Below are 25,372 nucleotides of genomic sequence, written 5' to 3'. Positions count from 1 at the left end.
TGGCATTAAAAAGACACTCAGGAATCATACAAACTGACACATATGACTGACAGACACACCAGTCACAACACAGCTGCACTGCTCATAGCCATAAGCTCGTGAAAAACTATTCACAGCAATGTTAGCATAGTGAATTAATGAATTCATGGCCATCATGAGGCAATTAGAATGCTTTGTGTTGTGTGACACGCCACACTAATGATGCCTTTTAGCCACACTGCATTGACATCCTGCACAGCCCTACTCTTTCTCTCTCTGTGTGAGCTGATGAGCTCAAATGATATGAGATCTGGGGTTGATAGTAGTCCATTTAAACCATTGACTTCAAAACCGATGGGCATTTGGCACAACAGAGTATGTGAAGCCATTACAAAGAGCTTTGTTTGAGATGGTTATCATCAGATTTTCAGCTGTGCGACCATGCAATCAAAACTGCAATAAAACTGAACTGAGAAAGAATAAAAATGCAAAGACAATCAGAGCTGCGCATTTGTGATAGTTTTGTTAGTAATGCTAATATATTGGTACCATATCAGCTATCAGCCAATATCATATTTAACCTTCCACGAACATTCAGATTACTGTATTTTCCAGACTATAAGTCACATAAGTTTTTTTCATAGTTTGGCTGGTCCTGCGACTTATAGTCAGGTGCGACTTATCAAAATTAATTTGACATGAACCAAGAGAAATGAACCAAGACAAAACATTACCTTCTCCAGGCGTGAGAGGGCGCTCTATACTGCTCAGTGCTCCTGTAGTCTACCATTGAGCAGCATAGAGCGCCCTCTCGTGGCTGTAGATGTTAATGTTTTCTCTCGGTTCTTGGTTCTAATTAAATCTGACTTATAGTCCAGTGCGACTTTTTTTTCCTCACCATTACGTATTTTTGGACTGATGCGGCTTATACTCAGGTGCGACTTATAGTCCGAAAAATACGGTACCTTCACGTCATCAAAAACTCACATGAAATTCAACCTATAACATTCTTATTTAAAAAATTTTATGTAATTTTTAGCAAATGTATGACATATATTGTAATGTTGTGTTGCCTAAATTCACTTACAGCATTTAAAATGTTGACTTTAGTACTTGGGACCAGTTTTACTAAACAAGGCAAATTAACGCAAGAGCGCAATTCTATGGGTGTGGAAATTTCTACAGGCAATTTACTAACAATGCGCTAATTAGACTCAACATCTCATTTACATATTAACTAACAAACCATACCAAGCGCAGAACAAATTAGTGTAGTCACAAATAAAGAATAAAGAAATAAAGAAGCCAAAGTACGCTGAAAAGAATCTGAGGCCAGGGTTGTAAGTTTTGATAGAACTAGTATTGTGTGACTCCTAGTTGAGGGATCCAAGTCATCTTTTATTTCCTGAAGCAAATTAAAAATCACATGGCTTGCCAAACGATAGTACTCTCCTCCCATAAATGTTGCGTCTGAAAGGAAGACTCCTACAAATGTATATTCAATAATTGTGGTGCAAAAATAACGTGTCCATGCCTTTTCAGCGCTTATTAATCACAGCTCATCTTTAGTAGAACCTGACAGTACTATTTTAACAGGAAAAAACTGTTTGCGCCGGTGCAAGCTGTTAGTAAAACTGGATCTTAGTGTTTTTTTTTTTTTTTTTTTTGGCAAAATAGTATAGAATATGTATTATAATTTGAATCATTCAGTAAGAAAGAATGGCAGCAACCAATCAAAGCAGGTGAGGTGGGGCTACATTTCTGATTTCTGATACATTTCTCATTTCTGGTGATGAAATACTATGGGGAAGACCACAGAGGTCAAAGGGTTACCAAGTTAGAAACACTTAATACAAACGTGACTGCTGTAGAGAGAAGCGGAAATATTCATGTGGTTGTGACACCATAGGCAGTTCCCCAGTTCCCTAGGACTTCCAGGTATGATTCATCAGCCTGCTAGGTATAACAGATGCAGACTGAACTGGGGCCTCCATTCAGAAGCATTCAGTCTGCACATGCTCAGAAGAACCACTATCTGTGGGTCACGCACCACAAACTGGAGAGTGAGTTAGAGAAGCTACCACATATAGCTCAGAGAAAATGGTAATTATCACCATGGAGCCAATTATATGAAGCAAAGCAGAATGCTCAAGGGCTTCGTAAGCATTAAATTAAACCTAATTAAAACAGATCATATAATTAGCCAGCTGCACTATTACAAATGCATCATCATCAGTGTGTGGAGGAATTAGAAGCATAAAAAGACATGTTGATAAATGTCATTTAGACACTCAGCACAATGACTTAAACACAATCTATCTAATAGAGGTACCTGCACTCCCTCTGTCCAGCAGTGAATGGATCCAGTTGGAGGCCCCTTGTCTGAAGTCTCGGAGCAGCAGGGCAGTATCTCTCCTCACCATGCTCAAAGTGCTCACCTTCTCCACCTGCTTCTCCGCCTGTGGATCTGTGCCTACACACCGAGGGGAAAAGGCAGAAAGTAAATAACAAACAATAGGGGTAAAAAAAAAAAAAAGAAAAGAAAAAATTTTTTTTCCCAATTTTAAGTAAATTAAACTAAACTAACAAACAAAATTAAATAAAAAATAAAGAATGAAAGAAAAAAATATAACAAATTAGTACAAACAATTACAAATTAAATAAAAATTCAAAAGTAAATTGTTTTTAAACAAAAGAAAGCCTTTTTAAAATTAAATGAATTATATAATGTTAAAATGACAAGAAATTCTCTTTTCTAGGTTGTTAATGAAATCAGCAAATTTAAGACATGCATGCGAAAAAAACTGGTACAATATATATACAAATATTTACACAAAGCTGTCATTAAAAGCAAACATGCTAAGATATTATTTTATTACAATCTCAAAAAAAAAAAAAAAAGACAACAAAATTATATGTTGTGTTGCCGTTATTTTGACCTGGTGCAGATTTTATTTTTCCAGAAAATGTTAGTTAATCTTACCGCAAAATTCACAATTTTTGTACTAATGGTAATTTGGAAGTATTTTAACCCACTTTGTTACACTCTAAAATCACCAGCCTACAAAAAACTGCTGATCATAGAGTAAATGCAAACCTGTGATAATATTCTGGCAAAAATATTAAATCCAAGACTTGTAATAATACAGCATAATGAGAGATTTACCAGCAATTTTTAAAAAGCAGGTCATTTCTGACAGGAACACCAAATTAGGTAAAGGATTTTCAGCAGAGCACAAGCATTTTGTATTAAAAATGCAAAGCAGTAGCATTTTAACTTAATTTGCTGCGCTGTTCTCTGTGAACGAATCAGAAGAGATACAGATTTGAAATATCCAGCACTACTGTAACACAAAGACAATATTGCATTCTTTCTCCAGCAGGGGAAAGAAAACACAAGCCGTGGGCCACCGTTCTGACCTCACTATTACTATGATTGAAAACACTACTAATCGAATCATTTATAACAAAATACAAGCCTATTAATCTATTCCTGACGTGTGTGGCTTCACTTAACTTTACTTGTTGAAATCATTCATCATCATTAAGGAGTCTACTCTTCCTTAATTACGAATATGCTAAACTTTTACCAGCGATAAATTATGCATCGGACCTGACCATTCCAGCTTGCTAATAACCCGAGTTACAACACAGCACTATTTGGCCCCAGACTGACCTGCATAAGCGCTGAGGCAGCGTGCGAGCACACTGAGGGGCAACAGAGGGTCCATGAGGCTGAGCAAGCGGGATGGCGAGGCGTACACGGTGAGCAGGGTTGCAGGGTACGCAGCGACGATGCCATCCGGCATACGCACGCCGTGAGCAGCGGCCCGCATCGACACAGTCACACACAGATTTCCTCCTGCGCTGTCACCGGCCAAACACACACGCTCACCGGTCCAACCTGAGGAGGAGAAGGGCCAAAAGAAGAGATTTAGGAAGGAGCAGACCAGAAAATGAAGTGAGCAACATATCAAATAAAAAATGATTGCAAATCACGAAGATAAATATACTTTTCAACTTCAAATGAGGTCACAGTTTTTGCACTGATCTGAGGCACTCTGGCGTGGTTCTCACACCAAAGAGAGTTATTAGCAGCGCGTGATCCACGGCGTCATGATCCTGAGATAGATAGCAGAGGTGAGACAACACTGAATGATGAATATGTTTACGCCGCTGTAGTCAGACCGAGTGTGAGCGGAGTTTCAATAGGCGTCTCTGTTCCCTGTACGATCTCCACACTAGCACAGCACAACAGTGTGACAGATCGTCAAGTCGGCCGATTTCACTCGTCTTGTACCTTAATCAGTTTTCTTAAGGACTCATTTCTTAAGGACTTCTTAAGGCTGAATGACACAATGTAAAAAAAAAACTGAATTAATCTTTAAAAAGCAGTCTGGGAGATCGATGATGTTTCTTATATTCCACACAATATCGAAATGTCATAACTGGACCTTCCAGTAAAAAACGACAGACTTCCTTCTATTGACATTTGCCTTCTCCAAGATTTTAGTTTTCTTAAACCCCTGCAAGTTTACGTTAATCTGAGTGCAATATCTGCATCTTAAAATCCAGCACAATAAAGTGCCCACCCAATATTCTTTTCTTTTTCAATAAGCCGTAACACACTGATGTTCATCACAATATGGAGAAAAAACATATGTCATTACTTTCATTTCATCGCAAATTAAAAGAAACAAATATGAATCAATCATGTGCTCAGGAAGTATTAAGACAGAGCTATTCCTCTCACCTAGCAGGTTGTGGTTCTTGATGGCCCAGCAGTAGGCATAGAAACATTCTTCCAAAGCCCGAGGAAATGGGGCTTCAGGGGCCAGAGAATAGTCCACCGAAAGGATGGGGGCATTCAGGTCTTGAGACCAGCTCCTCAAATACGGCTGGAGGAAGAGAGAGATAGACACAAAAGAAAAAAAAAATCTAAATTATTCAATTTGTAGGGTCTGGAATTCATAGATATTGTAGTAACTTTTAATATAGTATTTTTCTAATCCGTTTAACAACAGAACAAGAGAAATTGATTGCAACTCCCAGATCATGCTGAATACGTTCATGCTGACTGCGTATTTCTTTAGTGTACTTTTATTAGATGTTGAGAGGTTTTTCCTCAAATGTAGTACATCTTTTGCTTTCTATTATGGCTTTATTTCACTGGTGTGTTAACAAAGTGGTTCTAGCATTGCTGACTGATTGTAAAGATCCACATTTTCAAATCCTGAACTGCTTTCCTTGCTCACACCCCTAATTCCTCTCTGAATCCTGACTTCTTTAGTTCCAAGCTTTAAGACAGTGATTTGCGTGTGACTGGGCTGCGGAAAAGAGCCTGAATTACTATCCTCAGTCTAAACGTTCACTTCGAAAAGCTTCAGTCACCCCGAGCAAACGCCTGGCGGTACCACACCATGCCTTTACATAAGAAAAAACACTTAAGGAGTGAACATATTTCTTCTTCTTCTCAGATATTTTAGTCTCTACCATTTTTTCTTGTTCTCCCTCTCTTAGTTTTGTTTTTGTCGTTTAAAGACGTGATGTGTGCTGACAGGCTTCACAACATGTTGCTCTGACTGCCAGTTACATCTCATATCAACGTGTCCATTGTTGAGTGGCGCTCGTTCAAGCAGCTAATGCACTGTGTCGAGAACGCAGGCTCCCGCTGGAGAGAGTTTGTGTGACATGAAGGTGAATATTGCATGAGAGTGGTGATAATACGATACTTTAACAGAGCAGCAGTTTCATACTTTGCTCAAGACACTGGACACAAGTGAACACTAATGACCAGTATCCTATTCCGCTTGCCAAGAAGCTGCTCTGCATTATACTCAACAGAAGAGGCACCACTTTAAACCCACTGTATGAATGTTCAGACATAGAGGTGGGGTCCAGGGGGACTGCAAGTAATGTCCAAAGTATTCCAAATTCAAAACAAAGAGAAGCTCTTTATACTGGAGAATCTTAGAACTAGTTGCTGTGGAAGTTCAGAATACAACCTCTCATTAGAACACTATTTAATTGTCAACTAATAATAACAAACAGTGGACAAATATGAATCTATATATCTCAAATTACATATGTTTAATTACGGTCTGTGTTGGAAAAGGTGTTAATGGAAATTTGAATGTTTTTTTAGTTTAGCCGACTCTATGAATTGACATTTCATAGCTAACATGTTATGTATTCTAAATGCACAAAATAACATAATACTTTCACATTTTTTGCATCAATTTACAAAATGACATCTTAAAATTACGCACATAAAAATATCCTGCTATGTGATTTTATTTGGATTATTCTTCATACACTAAGTTTAATTTCATGTCAGTCACTGACGCTTATTTTATTATTATTAATTTGTAAATAACTATCAGCTTGTGCCAACACAAACCCTCATTGGAAGTTAAAGAACTATTGTCAGGATTTATTCAAATCAGCACTGAAAAGGTGAGGACAATTCTTTTTGTGACTCACCTTAGTGAATATGCATTTGTAGGAGTTTCACTTTCAATCGGTAAATTTATGGAAGGAGAGTATTACAATTCATTTCCTACTACCATTGGTGCTTTTATGAATATGCGCTATAAGGCTAATTTGCCTTGTTTAGTAAATCTTGCCCTTGGCCTACAAGTCTATATTTTTTCCCCATAAGGAGGAAACCATATGCCTGATTAATAAAATTTACAGGTCTGCATGATTCAAGGTAGGATGAAAAAAAGAGGGGCATATAAGAAGTATAAGGAGAAAGAGAAAAAAGATACCTCATGTGATTTGGAAGTCTGTGCCACAAAGCCTCCTCCGTGGAAGTGCAACACCAGCCATGGGGAAGGAGGACTGCGCTTGGTCTTCAGGCCCAAAGAAAGAGATATCGGGCCTCCCTCTGAGCGACACAGTGCTAGTAATCTCTCACTGTCCTGAAGACACAAATGGAGTACAAGCACCATAAGATACTAAAAAATTTGTATGTAAATTTGCAATTTCCTGAACAATACTTATTTTGAATCTGTGCCTCACACAGAGGCAAAAACTCTCATTCAGGACGAATATTTAAACGCTACAGACATGTGGTTCTTAAACACATTTACGCTGCAGCTGGATCAATAGGAGTTCAAAGGGTGTGAAGCAAAGTCAAGTAGGCTTTTTTAAACACCATTACAACCAAGTCATCTATGCTGCAACCAATTCAAGTCCTCCCATGACACCGAGAGGTTTAACAGGAATTAAAGGGCTTTAAGTAAAGGATAAAAGGAGAACGAGTCGAGCTTAACCACTTTATTTAGCTAAGCACACATCATTACGACCGGCGGTGCTTTTAGTCATTCCTCGCTATCTCTGCATATTTATTTATTTATTTATTGACGAGACAAAAGGATGTAGAGTGGAAAATTGACTCTCTTTGAAGAACAGAGAATTCAGATTATGAAAATGAAAAGTTCATGCTTGAGCTTCTGTGAGGAAGAGAGGGAAGACAGAAGCAGGAGACGATTGTGATTCAAGACTAATAAGACTGTCAGTGACATCAGCGTGAACTGCTGTACCTGTCCTTCTCTCAGGTCATATGAGATCAATCTCATCTGCACAGGCCCCGGGCCAATATGAGCTGCAGGAGGAGAAACAGTCACCGTGTGGGTGGGATCTGCCACCAACGGCAGGTCAAAGGGCACGGGGGGAACAGAAAGAGCTCGATTCACCTTCACCTGTGTGGCCGTCATAGACACCAGACTCTTGAGAGAGATAGAGAGAGATGAAATAGAGCACAGATTCATTTCAGTTTCATTACTATGTGAACTGAACTTTGCAATACGAGAACTTACACAGGTTACACGTGCTCAGTGTGCAATCTGATTGGCTGTAGCAAAAGATTGTCAAGTATATTAAAAGAAACACTGGTGCAAGGAGTATGTTAATAGGGTTTTATTACTCAAGGGAACTGCTTTTAACAATTCTGATGCCTGATCTTTGAAAGTAGAGTACTGCAAGATTATTTGGGGATTGATTATTCTGACATTTCTTCACTATTATGAAGATTTTATATATATTTTTTATATTTTTTAAGAAAGTCATTTTGAGATGTGACTTGCATTATTATTATTATTTCATTCAAATTTGAATTATTTATTCAAATAATTGTGCTGCTTTTATGAAAACTGGCAGGATGGTTAATACTAACTGATAGAACTTCAGTCTCTGTTATGTTCCAGAATCTCTTCCAGAAATGAACATCCAGGTTCTGAGTGATGCGTTCATACTCCTGACCTCTCAGATCAGGGTCAATGGCATACTTCCCAGAGGTCAGGAAAGAACTGGCCGCTACACCTGAGAGAAACACGGGTAAATAGACAGATAGATGAACAGCTGTCTACATAAAGTAATTAGCATATCACAAGAGGGCATCATACTTAGAAAGAAATGAAAGTGGGCTCCAAATTAACAGAAACAGATCATCTTCCATCATCTTACCTTGACAAACATGCACAAGCAATAAGTATAATATAATATCACTAGACCAAAAAAAAAAAAAAATGAACTAGGGGCGGAAGGAACAAAATTATCTGATGCATCGCAATTCTGAACGGATTCTAAAAACTCCAGATCCTCATTTGTTTTTTTTTCCCCTAAAGATATGCAAAGGCACTTGTGTGCATTAGAGAGAGCCAGTATTTCAGTGTTTTCTCTTCATAACAATCAGTTCTGATTTAAGGATACAGGACAACACATCTGATATGTTAAAACAGATCTGTGCATTAGTGTGAATGCAGCCTATTAAACCTGCTGTCTGTCATCAATAATAATCAACCAGCAATAATGAGAAAGAGAGGAAAATCCATCACTATGCTTGTCTGGAAAACATTCAGATACTAAAAGTACTCTCAGACACTGAGGCACTTTTTGTTTATTGCTAATAAAAATATTCCCACCCCTAGCAGGAACAGGGACTGACTATCTCTCTAGAGGAAACGGGGTAATCTACCAGCAGAATGGATGACAGTTTTGGGAAAGACACGAGTTTCTCTCATCCATTCTGCCCTCTTTGAGAGCTACTCACCATATGGAGCATTATCTCCTGCCTCCACTAGAGTGCAGCATTGAGCACAAGAGACAATATTAGAATGCCTCTGCAGGGCAGGGTCTATACAACTGCACTTTTGTGTCTTAAATGAACACTAGAGGAAATCCTGCTGTGCAGACACTGGCAAAGATTAAGTAGTGTGAAACAGTGACCTCCTCACATAAATCAAGGGGCATATAAAGAAAGCTTTATCAGGGCATGCTGAACATGACAGCTCTACTGACCTATCCCTGACTGATGCTTCTTGTAGTTGACTCCAAAGGCAACCAGGCTAATAGCAATTGACTGCAGGAATGGACGGATGGCAGGAGTAAACTAAAAGTAAAGAGAACAAGATATTCAGCTGAAAACTTTCACCGTCAAACAAGAAACATATTGCACCAAAAATTTGACAGCAAAAACAATAATACCGTGAAACATTTTTACAATTTTAAAATAGTTTCCTATTTTTATTGATTGTAAAATTTAATATATTCCTGTGATGGCAAAGCTGATTTTTTTAGTAGTCATTACTCCAGACTTTAGTGTCTCATGATCCTTTAGAAATCCCACAAATATACTGATTTGGTACTAATGTTTGTAAGCATGTGTGCTTATTATCATGTGGGAAACAGTTGTGCTGCTTAAAATTTTTGTGTGAACTGCATTTAATTTTTTTAGAAGCCAGTGACGAACAGAAGAAATAGCATTTATTGAAACAGAAATGTTTCTAATATCTTAAATGACCAATTTTATGTAACCTTGCTGAATAGTATTAATTCAATTAAACAGAAATCTTACCGACCGTAAACTTTTGAACAGCTGTGTGTATATTTTCACATATACATATCAGTGTTTATCAATATATTTCTGAAGGATCATGTTACACTAAAGAGTAATGGCTGCTAATATTTCATGACATTATCAAATAGAACAGTTACTTCAAATTGTATTAATATTTCACAATATTACTGATTTTACTGTATTTTCAATCACCTAAATGCAAACATGATGAGCATAAGAGACTTCCTTCAAAAACATAAAAATAAGTTTAGAATCCATTTGCCAACAACTATTGAAATAACTTTGGATATCAACCTTATATTAAGTGTATAAACATGACAATCATTGGTCAATGAAATTCTGCAAGCCAGAAGCTCATGTGCTCATAAACAAACACACCTGAAATCCAACACAGCGGCCGTAGAAGCAGCCCTTGTGCATGGAGGCGTACTCTCTCAGGAAGCTCTGACTGATGCCACTTTCCTCCTGGAAGAAGAGGTTGCCGTGGCTGTTGTCATGAAGCAGTCTCTGAGCTAGATAAAGCAGTGCCCTGAGCTGACACAGAGCGCTACAGTACGCCTCCATCTCTGCTGCATTGTGGCTCGCACGGAAAAAGATGCTTCGCCTGTTGGATGTGATATAGCGCCCTTTGTGAATGATGTGGAGGAGGCAACAGCGCACCACCTAAAGAAAAGGGGGACAAAAATTGAGAGGACGGCTAAACAGAGGTGTATGTTAGAAAACAATAAGCAAATGAATCATGAAGGAGAGAGGAAAAGCAATGTCAAACTTATTCAGGGGAAAGTGGGGTTAACGGGATTGGAAGGACATTATGGAGAGTAATTAATGACAGAAGTTTCATTTTTGGGTGAACTATTCCTTTAAAAACTGCAGGGTGTGGAAACTGAAAAGCTATTTTTATCAGAGAGGAAACACACAAAGGACTTTTCTTGCCCTCAGGCTAACTCATCATAATCATCAAAAACACAGTCAGAAACGCACCTTAACAAGGGAGCGATATCCATTGGCAGGGATATGAGGGTCAAAGTCAAAATGGTGATAGATGGCAGCGAATCCAGAGATGACTGGCTCCAGGCTCCGGGCGTGCTCCTGGATGGTGCTCATGGTGTCCACCAGGCGCTGAGCTGCGTCACCGGCTTGGCCCTTCGTGGCCCCAGAGAAGAAGGTGGCATTTTCTTCACACACATCATATAAAGCAGAGAAAACTGCCTTGGTGTCCATCACTACAGGGAATCAGATGGGTTAAGGACAGAATAATTACTTCAAACCGGTACATACTCTGACACTCTTTTAAGCCAATATAGAGTGATTAAGCTCAGGACAAAAGCCAAGCTGTGGTTATAAACAGCACTATAAACATTTAATAGATCCGTCAACTGGAAACGCTCCAGCCAAAGCACTTCAGAAAAGCATTTTCTTTCAGTACTTTGACATATTTTCCAGCAATATCATCCCTAAAACAAGATAAATGCACTTAAGATGCTTATTTGTTTTAAGCGTACATACATTACCATTACAAGTTTGTCAACTTTAAGTGTTTTTTTTTTTTACAATGCAAGGATGCATCAAATTGATCAAAGGCTATATTACAAATAAATATAGTTCTTTTCACTTTTAATGCATCAAAAATGCCTGAAATTACGGTGGCCGAGACGGCTCATCAGGCTGCAACTTAAGAGAACACATGCAAATTGAATAAAAATCAGCAAATCAAGAAAACAGCTTCATCAGTTTGACAACACAAGTGTTGCAAATCATCACAACACATGCATATAACGAAACACGCTGCAAATCATCACAACACATGCATATAACGAAACGCGCTGCAAATCATCACAACACATGCATACAACGAAACGCACTGCAAATCATCACAACACATGCAATTAACAAAAGCACTGAAAATAGCACTGACCACAATGGAAATGTTTCAAGTAGACCTCAAAAAGTGTCGGACCCGAATTGGATTTGTTTATCGTGCAGTGGCTCCTGGTCAGTGAAGTTGTTGGTGAACTGAAAGGTGAGTTTTTTTAATGGTGTTTTTTGGATATTATTAGCCTAAATAAGATGAATAATTACATGATTAAATGTAAAACGTTACTTAAGATGGCTAACTTTAATATTCTCAACTAAATATAATTTCAAGATTAATGAAAATAAATTTGCAATGCTTCATTAATTGTTTCTTAATGTGTATGTGCTGTGAGGATTTGCAGCATTTCTTAATTTATATGTGTTTAGTATTTGCAGTGCGTTTCCTTGTATGCATGTGCTGTGAAGTATTTGCAGCGCGTTTCCTTGTATGCATGTGTTGTGATGATTTGCAGCACGTTTCGCTATATGCATGTGTTGTGATGATTTGCAGCACGTTTCGCTATATTCATGTGTTGTGATGATTTGCAGCACGTTTCGCTATATGCATGTGTTGTGATGATTTGCAGCACGTTTCGCTATATTCATGTGTTGTGATGATTTGCAGCACGTTTCGCTATATGCATGTGTTGTGAAGTATTTGCAGCACATTTCATTGTATGCAAGTGTTGTTATGATTTGCAGCGCGTTTCGCTATATGCATCAATTTGCATGTGTTTTCTTAAGTTGCAGCATGTTGAGCTGTCTCGGCCACCACATGAAATCCATTTTTTAACATTAATTGTAATCAAAAGATGAAAAAGCATCATGAGATACTCAAGACTGTAATAACAGAAGTGGCTAATGGAAACAAAAAGATATAATTCATAAAGTTATTGTATCATTTTTAGGGATGTTACAATGATCACTGTAAAATAAGAAAAACATTTTTAAAACGATTTTCTTTACAGTTCAGTGCTTATGAAAACAAACTCATACGAATGTCCTACAAATATCACACAAAGAACTACACATCCAACAGACTCTATGAGGACACATTATGATACACTGACTTAAGAAAAACTGCAACTGCGTGTTTTCTCTATAGGAAAAGACAGGAGCAAACTAAAGGGTACAGACGCTGTGGACAGTTTCACAGGACACACTAGTGTGTAACCATGGGCTACTGTACAGTCACACACTCATGCACATTTATCTGATCAGGATTGACATGCCAGATACAGAGACAATACAGGTGAGTAAGGTCTCTCAGTTAGAAGATTATGACTAGGTAAATCTGTTGTACTCAGTGACCGACCAGACAGCTGAGAGAATCATAAACAACTTCTCAACACTAGACAATGGCAGGAATATTGGGACCCTAAACAAACCTTGGTATGTTCTCAGACAAAACCCAGAATGCAAGCAAATACAACTTTAGCGTAATAATTTTTATTGGTCAGGTACAAACTTGGGAGCTGCCCCACAACTAAGAGTGGTCAAACCCTAAACTACAGTTAAAGAAACGTTCAGTCTTACTTTACATTGGGCTGAAAAGACATTTTACAAACAGCAAAAAAGGGTTCATGCTTTGAATGTCGGAACCAAAAGTGCTTACTTAGTTTTCTTCATCAAGAGAACATTTTTGCTTACATGAAAAACATGTCCAGTGTTATTTCAAGCTGAATTCCCCAGATACACTCTAATCTGTTGCACATATGGTTTAAAAAGGTCCTGCCCCTTTTTCTTTCTGCCCTTTACCACAGATAAACCCTCCCAGCATTTGCCTAGTTATTCTCTTCTCTGAATTTCCAAACAAGCTTTTCCCCTCTGACAAAGTATCCCATGTTGCCTCTCTACCTCCTTCCTGTGACTGGTGGTAATCTCTTCCCCTCATTGGCAAAAACAAACACCTCATCTTCCTCTCTCATGGAGGATTGTCCTCTATTCTCTTCCATTTTTGTTCCCTGTCCTCATTGTAAAGGCTGTAGCCAGACCCTGAGAGATTAGTGTCCTAATCTGTACAGAAGAAACCAACTATGTTTCTGTGTCACTGTCCCCTGCTCAACTACTTCCATTGAGAGACTATAATCCATATAGTCATGTGGTTTGAGAAATGATTTTTACTGCTATGCTGGGTTTCAGTTCAGAAGCAGGTATTAAGAGTATGGACTACTAAATAAACCTCATGCTTGTGAAATATCTAAAGCTTTCATTATAGATATGTGCAACCAGAGAACCTACCACTCGGTCCCTTTACTCACTTAAAGACTTCCAGCAGCAGTTTAACACAGCAAAACAAACACATGGACACTTGAAAACACAACAATTTTTGACTTTCATGAAGAATTCTTAACTTTCAATAATATGAATTCAAGGCTTTTGATCGATTTAAAGGGGGGGTGAAATGCTCGTTTTCACTCAATATCCTGTTAATCTTGAGTACCTATAGAGTAGTACTGCATCCTTCATAACTCCAAAAAGTATTTAGTTTTATTATATTCATAAGAGAAAGATAGTCAGTACGGATTATCCCGGAAAAACACGAGCCGCTGAAGGCGTGATGTGTGGGCGGAGCTAAAGAATCACAAGCGCCAGTAGGCTTGAAAGCGTTTGGAAGCTGTGACATTACCTTGAGGAAAAAACCATCATCCAAAACAAACCATGGCTAACAGTCAGATTCAGCGTATATTTATGATCCAGAATCAGATCCCGAGGCTGAAACTGAACGAGAGCAGCAGCAGCAACGACTCGCTCCAAGTGGGGTTCGAACCCGGGTCTCGGCATGGGAGGGGACGCACTAACAAGGAGGCAGAGATATTTGAAGCAGTTTTACTCACCGCCTGCGGTTCCAACACACGATCGTGACCCTTTTTCGTTGGGATTGCATCTTCCTTAAGAAATAAACGATACGCAAATCCATCGTCAAACTGGGCCTTGTTTGTAAAACAAGCATCTTCGAAATGCAGGGAAGGAACAAACACAAACACTTGCACAACTCCGTTGATGCTCTGTAAAAATAAACTCCATCCACTGGTCCCTTAATGCTGGTTTTTTTTTTGGTAATCTGTGCAGGGTTGTCTTGCCCTGGCAACCAAAAACACACTCCTTTTGTGACTTTTCGCAACGCTCTCGCTCTGATCAGGCTGTGCTCAGCCTCTCAGTGCTCTGCTATACGGGAGCGCGCGCTCTTCCGGCAGAAGTGCCTTGGGACCCATATAAGGAAATTCCGCTCCATCTAATGTCACACAGAGCCATACTCGAAAAAAACTTTCCGAAACTTGTGACAAACCGGAGGGAGTATTTTTGGAACAGAAATACTCCTTCAAACGTACAACTTAATTTTTGAAACTTTGTCCATGTTTAGCATGGGAATCCAACTCTTTAATAGTGTAAAAAACTCAGAATGCATGAAATAGCATTTCACCCCCCCTTTAAGCCTGTAACTACCGAAGCACGGCTTTATTAGAAATTAATGTTAAAGGGTTAGTTCACCCAAAAATGAATATTCTGTCATTAATTACTCACCCTCATGTCATTCAAAACCAGTAAGACCTTCGTTCTTCTCGATCTTCGGGGCACAAATGAAGATATTTTTAATGAGATCTGAGAGCTCTCCAACCCTCCATAGACAGCAACGCAACTGTAATGTTCCCAAGTCCAGAAACGTAGCAAGGACATCAGTATAATATTATATAATTACAAAACTACGAAAACACTTTTTGTGCACAAAGAAAACAGTAATAACGTAATTTATTCAACAATTCTTTTCCCCGAGTAAATGTCTTCTGCCATTTTGGAGAGTACCGCAGAATGTAATTAATGTAATTACATTAATTATATTTTGGGGGTTAATAAATTATGCTGTTATGGTTTTCTTTGCGCACAACAAGTATTCTCGTAGCTTCGTAAAATTATGGTTTAACCACTGATATCACATGGACTATTTTATCAATGTCCTTACTATGTTTCTAGATCTGGGAACATTGCAGTTTGCGTTCAGAAAGCTCTCGGATTTCATCAAAAATATCTTCATTTGTGGTCTTACTGATTTGGAATGACAAGATTGAGAAAGAAAGGAAGAAAGAAAGAAAGAAAGAAAGACGTTTACAAATTCAATACATTTTTTAACGTGATCTTTTACTTTGATGGCACAGCTGTATTTTCAGTTGTCTTCAGTGTCACATGATCCTTCAGAAATCATTCTAATATGCTGACTATCATCAATTTTGAAAACAACTGTGCTGCTTAATATTTTTGTTGCATTCAAAAGTTCAAAATAACAGCATTCCTTGAATATACAAATCTTTTGTACATTATAAATGTCTTCACTGTCACTTCTAATCAATTTAATGCATACTAAAAAAAAGGAATAAAAAGCATTAATTTCTTTAAAAAGAAAATCTTACTGACCCCTAATTTTTGAATGTTAGTACACACACACACACACACACACCAGAATTAAATATCTTTGCTACTATTTGCAAATTTAGTTGAAGGACAGAAGATGCAAAGTAGAACATTTATTAGTCAACAGTCTTCATTCCAAGTAGAACCACAATCGCCCTGGAAAAATCCATCAAAGAATGAAAGAACCCAACTGAAGCCAGAAAAACATACTTTGCCATCTACTTTGAATGTGATAATTCAGGTTTGCACTATACCAATCTGCTCAATTAGTCCAAACATAATACTTATCTACAGCCAAAGCCTGACATATGCAGCAAAGCTAAATTCTTCTTTCAGTGACACTGCTTTACAATGAATACATGTTACCCATAAAGCATATAGCACAAAATATAGCAGAGGAGCAACAGCACACATTTAAGGGGGTGAAGCAGAGCTTAAGTGTAAGAATCCACAACCTAAAAACATGCAGAACATAGCACATACACACACAAAAACACATAGGAACTGATCCCTTGAGAGTCTGAACGTTACCCTTGTCAGAACTCATGCTGAAGTCCTTGTGCGTCCTGTGCCCTCAACACCTGCACAGCCATGGAGCCAGAGAAATAGAGGAAGGGGGAGGTAAACAAAAAGGGGTAGACAGTAAGATAGAGTGTTTCGATTGGATGCTCTCACTCGCCCTCCCTCCCACCCGTTCATCCCCTCAGATCACAATGTGACTTTCTGTCACTTTCTATTTCATCCTCTCTTCTTTTCTTGCAAACTCTCCTTCTTTTATTTTCATGCAGCACATTCTCAGGAGAGAACAGGTTTGTTATTTTCTCCCATACCAACTGCCCCTCTGTTGTGGTGAGATGACTTTTCACCCAGTGTACAATGAAAACAAATTACTCACTGCGACATGCACACATGTGCCACACACACACACACACTCACAGATTGCCATTTAAAGGATCCAGGCTAGGCTGTGTCAGATTACTGTGCAAAATTATGGGATAGTATTTTTGTCGCACTGCTTCCGTCCAAACATACTCCTAGTGGTTATTTGCAGGTCGTGTCAAAATGTAGTTAATTGTTAAATGTAATAATTTTTTTCCAAATATGATTTTTTTGAATTTCTGGTACGATACTTGGAAATTTCCAATCTGGCAACACTGTCTGTTGATGTTGGGCCCGGGGAGGGAGAAACATCCTCATCAGGTCAGGTGTAACGTTAGGCCTTGTGTCCGGCTGTCCATCAAAAAAATTTAAGAAAGGAGCTCTGCGACATATTGCTAGCTGCAATTAAAAATGATCTGTTTATATCATAGACTGCTGAGGTCACAGTCAGCTGCTGTTTGCTGATTGGTTGGCAGTCCGAATGTCGGCAGATATATTTTAACAAAAATGATTTAAAATGTACATTTTAACATTTTTAGCATTATTGTACCTAGGGATGTCAAATTTCGATTATTTCCATGATCGATCGTCGTTTAAATTAACGATCAATTAATCGATTAATCGTTAACCATAATACTGCAAAATGCGTCTATTGCAGGCACGCAGTCAGCGGTATGACAGGATGTGCAAAAGCCACACACACACACACAAAACGTTTTCTCACTTGAATTAAAGAGGTTTTAGTCTGAATAAAATGCTAGTAGCAGGATTATAAAATGAATAGATGCGATTATGATCATTTGATAAAATGAAGAGAGCGCGCCATACTTTTGAGGTCATTTTACTTTGTTGACAGTTTCCAATCCCGCACGGAGAACGCTGAACGCGCCTCTTTAAATGGTTTTGTGGTGCTCGTTGTTGTATTTTAAAGCACAATTGCAATGTTTTCAACTGACATTATTGTATAAAATTATCCGAAATGTGGAGCGCGTGTGACTGCGCTGCACATTAAGTGAACTACATCGGCGCTGCTGCACCAAAACACAGTTGCTCACATTAATTTGATCCTGCTGGATTCTGTCCTAGAAAATGTCAGATTTTTAAAAATCCGGCATACAGCGCATTAGATCGTGACAGTGCATGCGTGCAGACGAGGATGAGCGAGCGCGGCTTTGGCTAGATTTATTTGGAGGTTATTGCTCATGTCTCATTCGGCACAAATCGAAATGTTTCCATATTCGCAATGTATTTGAATGTTAAACTATTATTTATAATGTAAACTAGGCTTGTACTTAACACGCATTCGCATATAGACGGAAAAGATGATCCTCTGAGCAAAAACGTCCTTGGCATAACAGCAGAGTGGACCGGTATACTACGGTCTATTTAAACTGACCAGTGTAACCTTTTAATGTTTAGTTGACATTTTATTTTGATAATGAACAGACTGCGATGTAAGTTTGAATCGCTAGAATATACGTGTGCAGCAGGCTCCGGGGCGATCGAAACAGCTGAAAAAAAATATATTTTCCGCAAAAGTGTTTACTTTCATTTGTGCACACTCACAATAAAAACAGAAGATTTGTGCTCTTGTAAAATAAAGCAAACAAACAGAATGCGTTGTCATCCCTTTTTTTTTTTTTTGTGAACTTATGGAGCGCCCACACTTCTGTTTTAAATCCGTTAATCTTAATTAGCCTATTTAAGTCGGATATATTTCGCATAGCCTATTTAAAAAAAAAAAAAAAAACATGAAAACAAATTGTTATTTTTATGTTGGGCCTATTACTTAGTAGGCTATAAATTTTCCTTAAAGCATCCCATTTTGTCCCAGGGCTTAGAACCTGTGCCCTAGTCAGGTCCATGCAGAAACTTGTGAACGATGCTCGGCGTCACCGTTTAGTGACAGCAGTGAATGCTCCAGGAATGTGTCGGTCACAGCGCCTATTAATCGCTGTTTTGAATCCAGCAATTATTTATTTAGAAATGATAAGATCTGATTATGACAAGTGTGGTATAAAAGCTTTGTTTATTAGAGGAATAATAGGTTAACTGGAAAATGTTAGATCGCGACCATGCTTGTGGACCCCATAGTCTTCATTTACGCGGCTTTGTTCTGGTTTGCCGGTTGGTCACAAATTTCCACAAATTCAGTATATTTAGGCATTGTTTCTTTTCCTAAATCTTCATAGTCTAACCCTCTAATTTCCCAGGTTTATTTTATTATCTTTCGCTTTGTATAACTGTTTTCGCATCTCTTACTGTGGTAAACATGGGAAGGGAAATTAAAGATTTCATGAATTAAGAATTCGTTCGATTTATTAATTTGTTCCCTTATTTCACTTAAATCATGGGTTATTTAGGGAACACAATTAATGAAACATGGACAATTGCCACATTAATAATTCGTAGGAATGAATTAACAAGTTGTAGGAATGAATAGACTACCTGTCCTGTCACTGTGTCCCGCAGCCCTGCAAAGCGCACGATATAAAACAGTTATCTGATGAAATGATTAGTAACTACATTTCTATTGCATTTAATGTTGAAGAACTTTTATGTTGTTTCTATTTTAATGTACTTTAAAGTTTAAATCACATTAAAAGCTTAATTTGTACATTGTGAATGAATGATGATGCTTTTATATATCGTCACCGTCACTCACAGCCGCTCGCACGTGTTGAGTGCGCATGAGCCACACGCAGCCCAACATTGAATCGGTTAACCGACCATTGATAGCCTTAATCGATTGCATCTCTTATCGACAATTAATCGATCATCGATTAATCGTTGACATCCCTAATTGTACCACAAATTGGATTCTTATTTCTGTGCCCCTGAGAGTATGATTTATAATGTTCAGTGGCTGCCAGATTCAAACAGCTTTCGCACGTTTTGTTGGCACTGAGCCAGAGACGGACGCGCTCAGCGCTTGTCATTTATCATAATTAATATGCAGGGTTTTCAACCATATAATGTTTATTTTAGGTTTCATACATTTAAATATACATAATCACCGTATTAAGACAGTGTGGTGCAGAATGGTTTGACTAAACGCAAATGCCATAATTAAGGTGATTTCTCAAATCAAATGTAATTTATTAAAAAACATATATAAGTCGCACTGGAGTATAAGTCACATTTATTTAGAACCAAGAACCAAAAGAAAACATTACCGTCTACAGCCGCGAGAGGGCGCCCTATGTTTTCAGTGTATAGACTACAGGAGCACTGAGCACAGCACAGAGCGCCCTCTCGCAGCTGTAGACGGTAATGTTTTCTCCTTAACTTCAATGGTAAACAGGGAGAGTACAGTCAATCGCTTCGTCCTGAGCTCATTCTTTACTCGTTTAAAAAAAAATCTTTCGGTCCCTGGAACATTTTGAATTGTAGCTAAACGTCTAGCGTCCTTGTCTTTCTTTAACTTTCTTTTTGCAAAACCACTCGGTTGATGTCTGTCCATTTTGATTCATTTTCTGTAGCCTTAAAAAAAAAGACACATTTGCGCCAACTCTGACAGATTGGAGACGGAAGGGGGGGACTGATAGTGGTCATGTAATCTTTATTTATTTATAATTTATTATTATTTTTGTTGTTAAGTTAGTGTTCATAAACGAGTTATGCATGGTCTTTTAAGAATTTCAAGTTAACAATAACAATTTACGAAAAATATTTTTAAAGCTTGTGTCATGTGGTGCCCCCCTAGTTGTTATGAATGGTTGGTGCCCCTGGGCACTGGCCCAAGTGCCCTTATGGATAATCCGGCTCTGATCAAGATAATTTATAAAGGTTTTTAAACGCAGAATTGGAATATCAGATAGTTGACATGGTAAGCAAGTTTGTGTATATATTTTAATAAAAAAATGACAAATTAAATAAAATGAATACCGATCACTGATATATATATATATATAGAGAGCATCACAGTCCCGCCCACAGCCCAAGAGAGCTCTGGTGCCGGAAGTAAATTTCCCATTCATTTCTCCCATTGACTTTCAGAAAAATCCGTATCTAAAGAGTTTTAGAGCATGTGTGAGGATAACCAGCTACGGCTGAACTCATAAGCATATAGCATATCATTTCGAGTGAAAAAATTAATAGAAAATCCAAAAAAAGTCAAAGGTACAAGACTGTGTACATATTTTCATTTCGAGCGCAGGAAGCTACTCATCCCATAAACCACTGCGCCTCATTGAATTCGACTGAAGCCACAACCGTTTACTGCCCTTCTGTCCAAATTTAAATAATGTAAATCAAAATAACAAAACTAAATAAATTTTTAAACCAAGCTCCGTATTAAATAAATAACACAAAATAAATCTCTTCATGTAAACAAAATAAGGCTTTGCCTGTGGTCTTTGCATTTAAAATTAGAGGCAACCACTGGATTTTAATCATGATCCAAACAAAGATGCTGCATACATTTTTAATCTAACGTTTTTAATCTAAATTAGATTGTAGCCTATCATTTCAAAATCTGAAGCTAAAACAGAATGGTTTGACTTAATTTTCTTTTTACATGCTATACATAAAAAATACCTGCATGAAACGGAAACAATAGACAGATCTGTTTCACTGTTTCATAAATGTTGTAACTTTTGCTAAAATAGCGATATTAAAAGCTTATTTTTTTTTAGGTTAGATCAGCCAGTGACGGGACATGCTGATTTTACTGATTAGTGATAGGCTCTTTCATTCAGACGGAGGGGTTTCCTGCGATTGAGCGGCCATATTGAGCGTCATATTTTTCCCCATTCAAAACTATACGAGTGCCATGTCTTGGGTATTCTGTAGTCTTTGATTATACAGAGGCAAAAGAAAAAAATACCATCTAAACTTTTCTAAAGACAGTAAGTTCCCCTCAGTCATACATTCATATAAACTCCTACCCCTAACTGAATCGCTACCAATTTGGATTGTTACTTATTTGAATCGATTTTCAAACAGCTCACAGTTTATCGTTACATCTAGGGGTGTGCAATATGATGATTTTTGATCATGGATGATAAAAATATCTCCACAATCGGCTTTTGAAGAAATCTCGTAGTATTGTATCAGCTGCAGTTGTGGCGCCTCCATCATATACATGTAGACTCTAAAATTAAAGTAAATAGTTGAGAGAAAAACGTATACGTGTCTGTATATTAGATGTGTGCAGATGTGTGTTAAACATGCAGCCTACTGTCATTGCTGTCAAGGGATAGATCACCCTAAAATTTCATTTCTGTCATTATTTACTCAGTCACTTTATCCCAAACCTGTATTAATTTCTTTCTTGTGCTGAACACAAAAAAAAGATATTTTGAAGAATGTGGGTAACCAAACAGTTCTTAGACCACGAACAACAGGCACAAACATAATACACTATGACTGAATTGTCAAGACAGCTGATGGAGTTTTTATTTTTGGGTGAACTATTACTTAATAAAACAACAAAACACAAAAGAGAAAAATCACTCACTGCTCTTTCACTTCAAGTTGCTTTATTAGTGTTTTATTTTTAGATTTGTTCAGTCAATTTTTTGAATGCTCCTGATAAATACACTTATTGTACCTGAAAATAAAGCACTGTTTGTTTTATTTGTATATAATGTGTAGTTTTTATGTGCATCTTTGTCATTCTTTTATCTTTTTTATCAAAAAATAAGAACAAAGATTTTTATCTTTGCCCTCTTTGGCCTAAATATCTGCCATTGTTCTTTTTTATTACATTGAAAGGCTTTGTCTTTATAATAGGGAAATAAAATAACAAAAAACTATATTTATTAACACTAAAACCGTAAATGCTATAGGCCTAAGTGAATTTCCCCATTTTAATGAGAAAGAAGATTAAAACAAAAAAATCTATTTCACAGTGTTAATACATTTTAGTTAGTGTTTTTTAAAGACTAACTTGTTAAATAAGTGTTGGATAACAGCAAATTAAATCAAGGTGTAAAAACAGAGCAAATAAATGATTAAGTGCGATATCGACTGATAGAAAAAAAAAACTATATGATAACACACTGATACGCATCTATATCACGTCACATTTGTCCTAGAAAACTTTAAATTCGCTGAAAAAAAATATTCAAACATTATTATTCTTTAGAATGTATTAACTGTCTACTGACCTCTATATTAATAACAAACTTGAATGTACCTCTATGAAAGAGGAAGTGAGTATACTAAAGAACCAATCATATGACTATCCATTCTTAAAGGGAAATTACTTTTTCATTCATTTTTAAATGCCAAACTATAGGAATAGAGGAAAAAGTGGAAGATCAACACAAAATAGCAAGGGATGTACTCAGTGTGTTTACATTTTTTCATCTGGCTAGAAATAAGAACAATGTTCAACTTTCAACACAGAAGCATACTTTTGAAATATAAATCGACATTTGAAATAATTAAAAATGGGCCTATTTCTTTATTACTGTTAAATATAAACACATGCAACTAGCTTGTGTCACATTGCTCATTTAAAATGTTTGCACTATTTAGGTTACAAAAGTTCACTGCTGGGGACTAGCTGCTGGCAAATCAGATTTTTTTTATGGTACAAATCCATCTTATTTTTAGCACAATCTACAAAAGGCTTGCATACAGATGGATTTCCCAATATTCTCATGGGTCAAAGACCACACATTTCAACAAAGAATCATTGTGAACCAAATTCAACTAACCAGACCTGAACTTTCTCTCTCTGTTCTACATACATATATTTTCAGGACCACATCCTTTATTCATTAGCAATAAAGAAACAATGAAAGGCCCCGAGCAGACCTTTGTCCCAGATTATTTTGCAAATGTAGTAAAATCATCTCAACAGGAAAGAAAACAATGCACTGGCACTGACAGAAGAGTGAAGAGTTTCCTCTCACTGTCATCCAAACCAGACTGCAGCAAGTAAACAACTTATCTAAGCATACAAATGTTATATATGAATGTACATGACTACAGATCTATTCATAATGTTCTTCTGCACATCTGAGAAGAACTCCGTTCAAATAGCTGAGTGAGGCTTTTATGGCAAATCCTCTCACTGATCTCCAGACGAGGCAGGGGTCTATAGTGAAAACCTGAAACCCAGACAGCCAGTGACGTACTACACACTAACACTGTGGTGAAATAAAATGTTATTTGAAAGGCCAAAGTGGCCAACAGTTGCTTTTAAATTACGTCTAAAGCAGTGTCAAGATAATTTACATACCCTTGTGCCACTTTACAAAAAAAAAAAAAAATTGTGGAAGATAAATTAATATAATTTTGTAAATGTCTCAGTGTTTTTTCTATCCATACAGAGGAAGTCAATGCTCACTGAAATGGTTTGGTTACCAACATTCTTCAAAACATCCTTCCACAAAACAAGGGTGCGTAAATAAAGCAGTAAACCCCAAGAATCCATGGTTTATAAATATTTTTTAACAGCTAAGGGGTGTTGTTAGGCACGAAGCCAAGGGGCCTCAACCAATCAGAATCAAGGACCAGAACTACATACATTTTCATTTTTTGGGGTGCACAATCCCTTTAAGAGAATCTCCACTAACTACACAGCACACATATGTACTGTAACTATAAGCTTAAAACCACACAGACAGACGTCAATCTAGATCATTCATAAGTCAGGCATTCTAAAACATACCCGCAGAAAGTTTAGGAAAATACTCACAGGTCATTCAAACGTATGCTATATTCACTCCTGTCTAAAACGTGCTGTCAACACAATTTGAATAAAATGTCATCCTTAACCTAACTGCAACACTACACTACAGTGTCACCGTAGCCGACGTATTGCATAGCACAACACAGTTCAAACGTAATTCAAACCTGTTGGCAATCATATGAGACATTTTAAAACCTATGTTTACATATTAGTAAGGAAATAACAGTGCTCATGCGATGTGCCACATTGTACCAGCATTAATATACAGTAAACGCTCTGACTTTAATCTTCTGTTTGACACTTCTGGAAGTAACTTACCTAACCGGGAGCGCGGATGTCATTTACGAGCGACAACTCGCCAACCAAATAAAGCGGGTATGTTTATTAAATGAGTATCTACCTATTGGACCTTCTTTGTGTTTTGACGAGCGTCTTCTGTTTACTGATTTTTCAAGAACACCGCTCCCAGACTTCTTTGCAGACGCCATCTTCCTCAAACACGAATGATTACCTCCCCCTTTGTTCTGTCTGGACATACCTTACAGGCGGCCACGCCCACATCAGAATCTACAGCCAATAACGCGTCGGAGAATAATCAAAGCACCTATCACTTCATAGTACCGCCCATCACGCTCCATCATGCCCATATTGAGCCACTCATACAACATAAAAATGCAATACAATAAAATAAATATGCCAGTTTTATTTCTTTAAAGTCTTTAATTGCCAATTTGAGAATCCAC

At 37.6% G+C, this 25,372-nt stretch overlaps 1 protein-coding gene across 6 annotated transcripts in view; it reads right to left on the bottom strand.

The window, feature by feature from the left end:
- Nucleotides 1-25,168, bottom strand: part of lipeb (lipase, hormone-sensitive b) — a 32,039-nt gene extending 6,871 nt beyond the window's left edge. Inside the window, exons 1-12 of one of the 6 annotated variants that reach the window (XM_026284930.1) lie at nt 25,030-25,162; nt 16,634-16,683; nt 14,533-14,586; nt 10,823-11,064; nt 10,220-10,504; nt 9,283-9,373; nt 8,159-8,304; nt 7,527-7,712; nt 6,750-6,902; nt 4,733-4,877; nt 3,656-3,883; nt 2,312-2,452 (exon numbers count right to left, since the gene is read on the bottom strand). In XM_026284930.1, the coding sequence (XP_026140715.1) occupies nt 2,312-2,452; nt 3,656-3,883; nt 4,733-4,877; nt 6,750-6,902; nt 7,527-7,712; nt 8,159-8,304; nt 9,283-9,373; nt 10,220-10,504; nt 10,823-11,064; nt 14,533-14,586; nt 16,634-16,649 (1,687 nt within the window). In that variant the 5' untranslated portion in view covers nt 16,650-16,683; nt 25,030-25,162. Of the gene's footprint in view, nt 1-2,311; nt 2,453-3,655; nt 3,884-4,732; nt 4,878-6,749; nt 6,903-7,526; nt 7,713-8,158; nt 8,305-9,282; nt 9,374-10,219; nt 10,505-10,822; nt 11,065-14,532; nt 14,587-15,220; nt 15,320-16,633; nt 16,684-24,947 lie in introns of those variants that run through there. The other 5 variants (XM_026284931.1, XM_026284932.1, XM_026284929.1 and 2 more) reach the window with 5 other exon arrangements.
- Between the last annotated feature and the right edge of the window lie 204 nt (nt 25,169-25,372).

Source organism: Carassius auratus, chromosome 16 (genome assembly GCF_003368295.1).
Source record: "Carassius auratus strain Wakin chromosome 16, ASM336829v1, whole genome shotgun sequence".
NCBI lineage: Eukaryota > Metazoa > Chordata > Actinopteri > Cypriniformes > Cyprinidae > Carassius > Carassius auratus.
The sequence above is the reverse complement of the archived record's forward strand: the minus strand, read 5'-3'. Positions and strand labels throughout refer to the sequence as shown.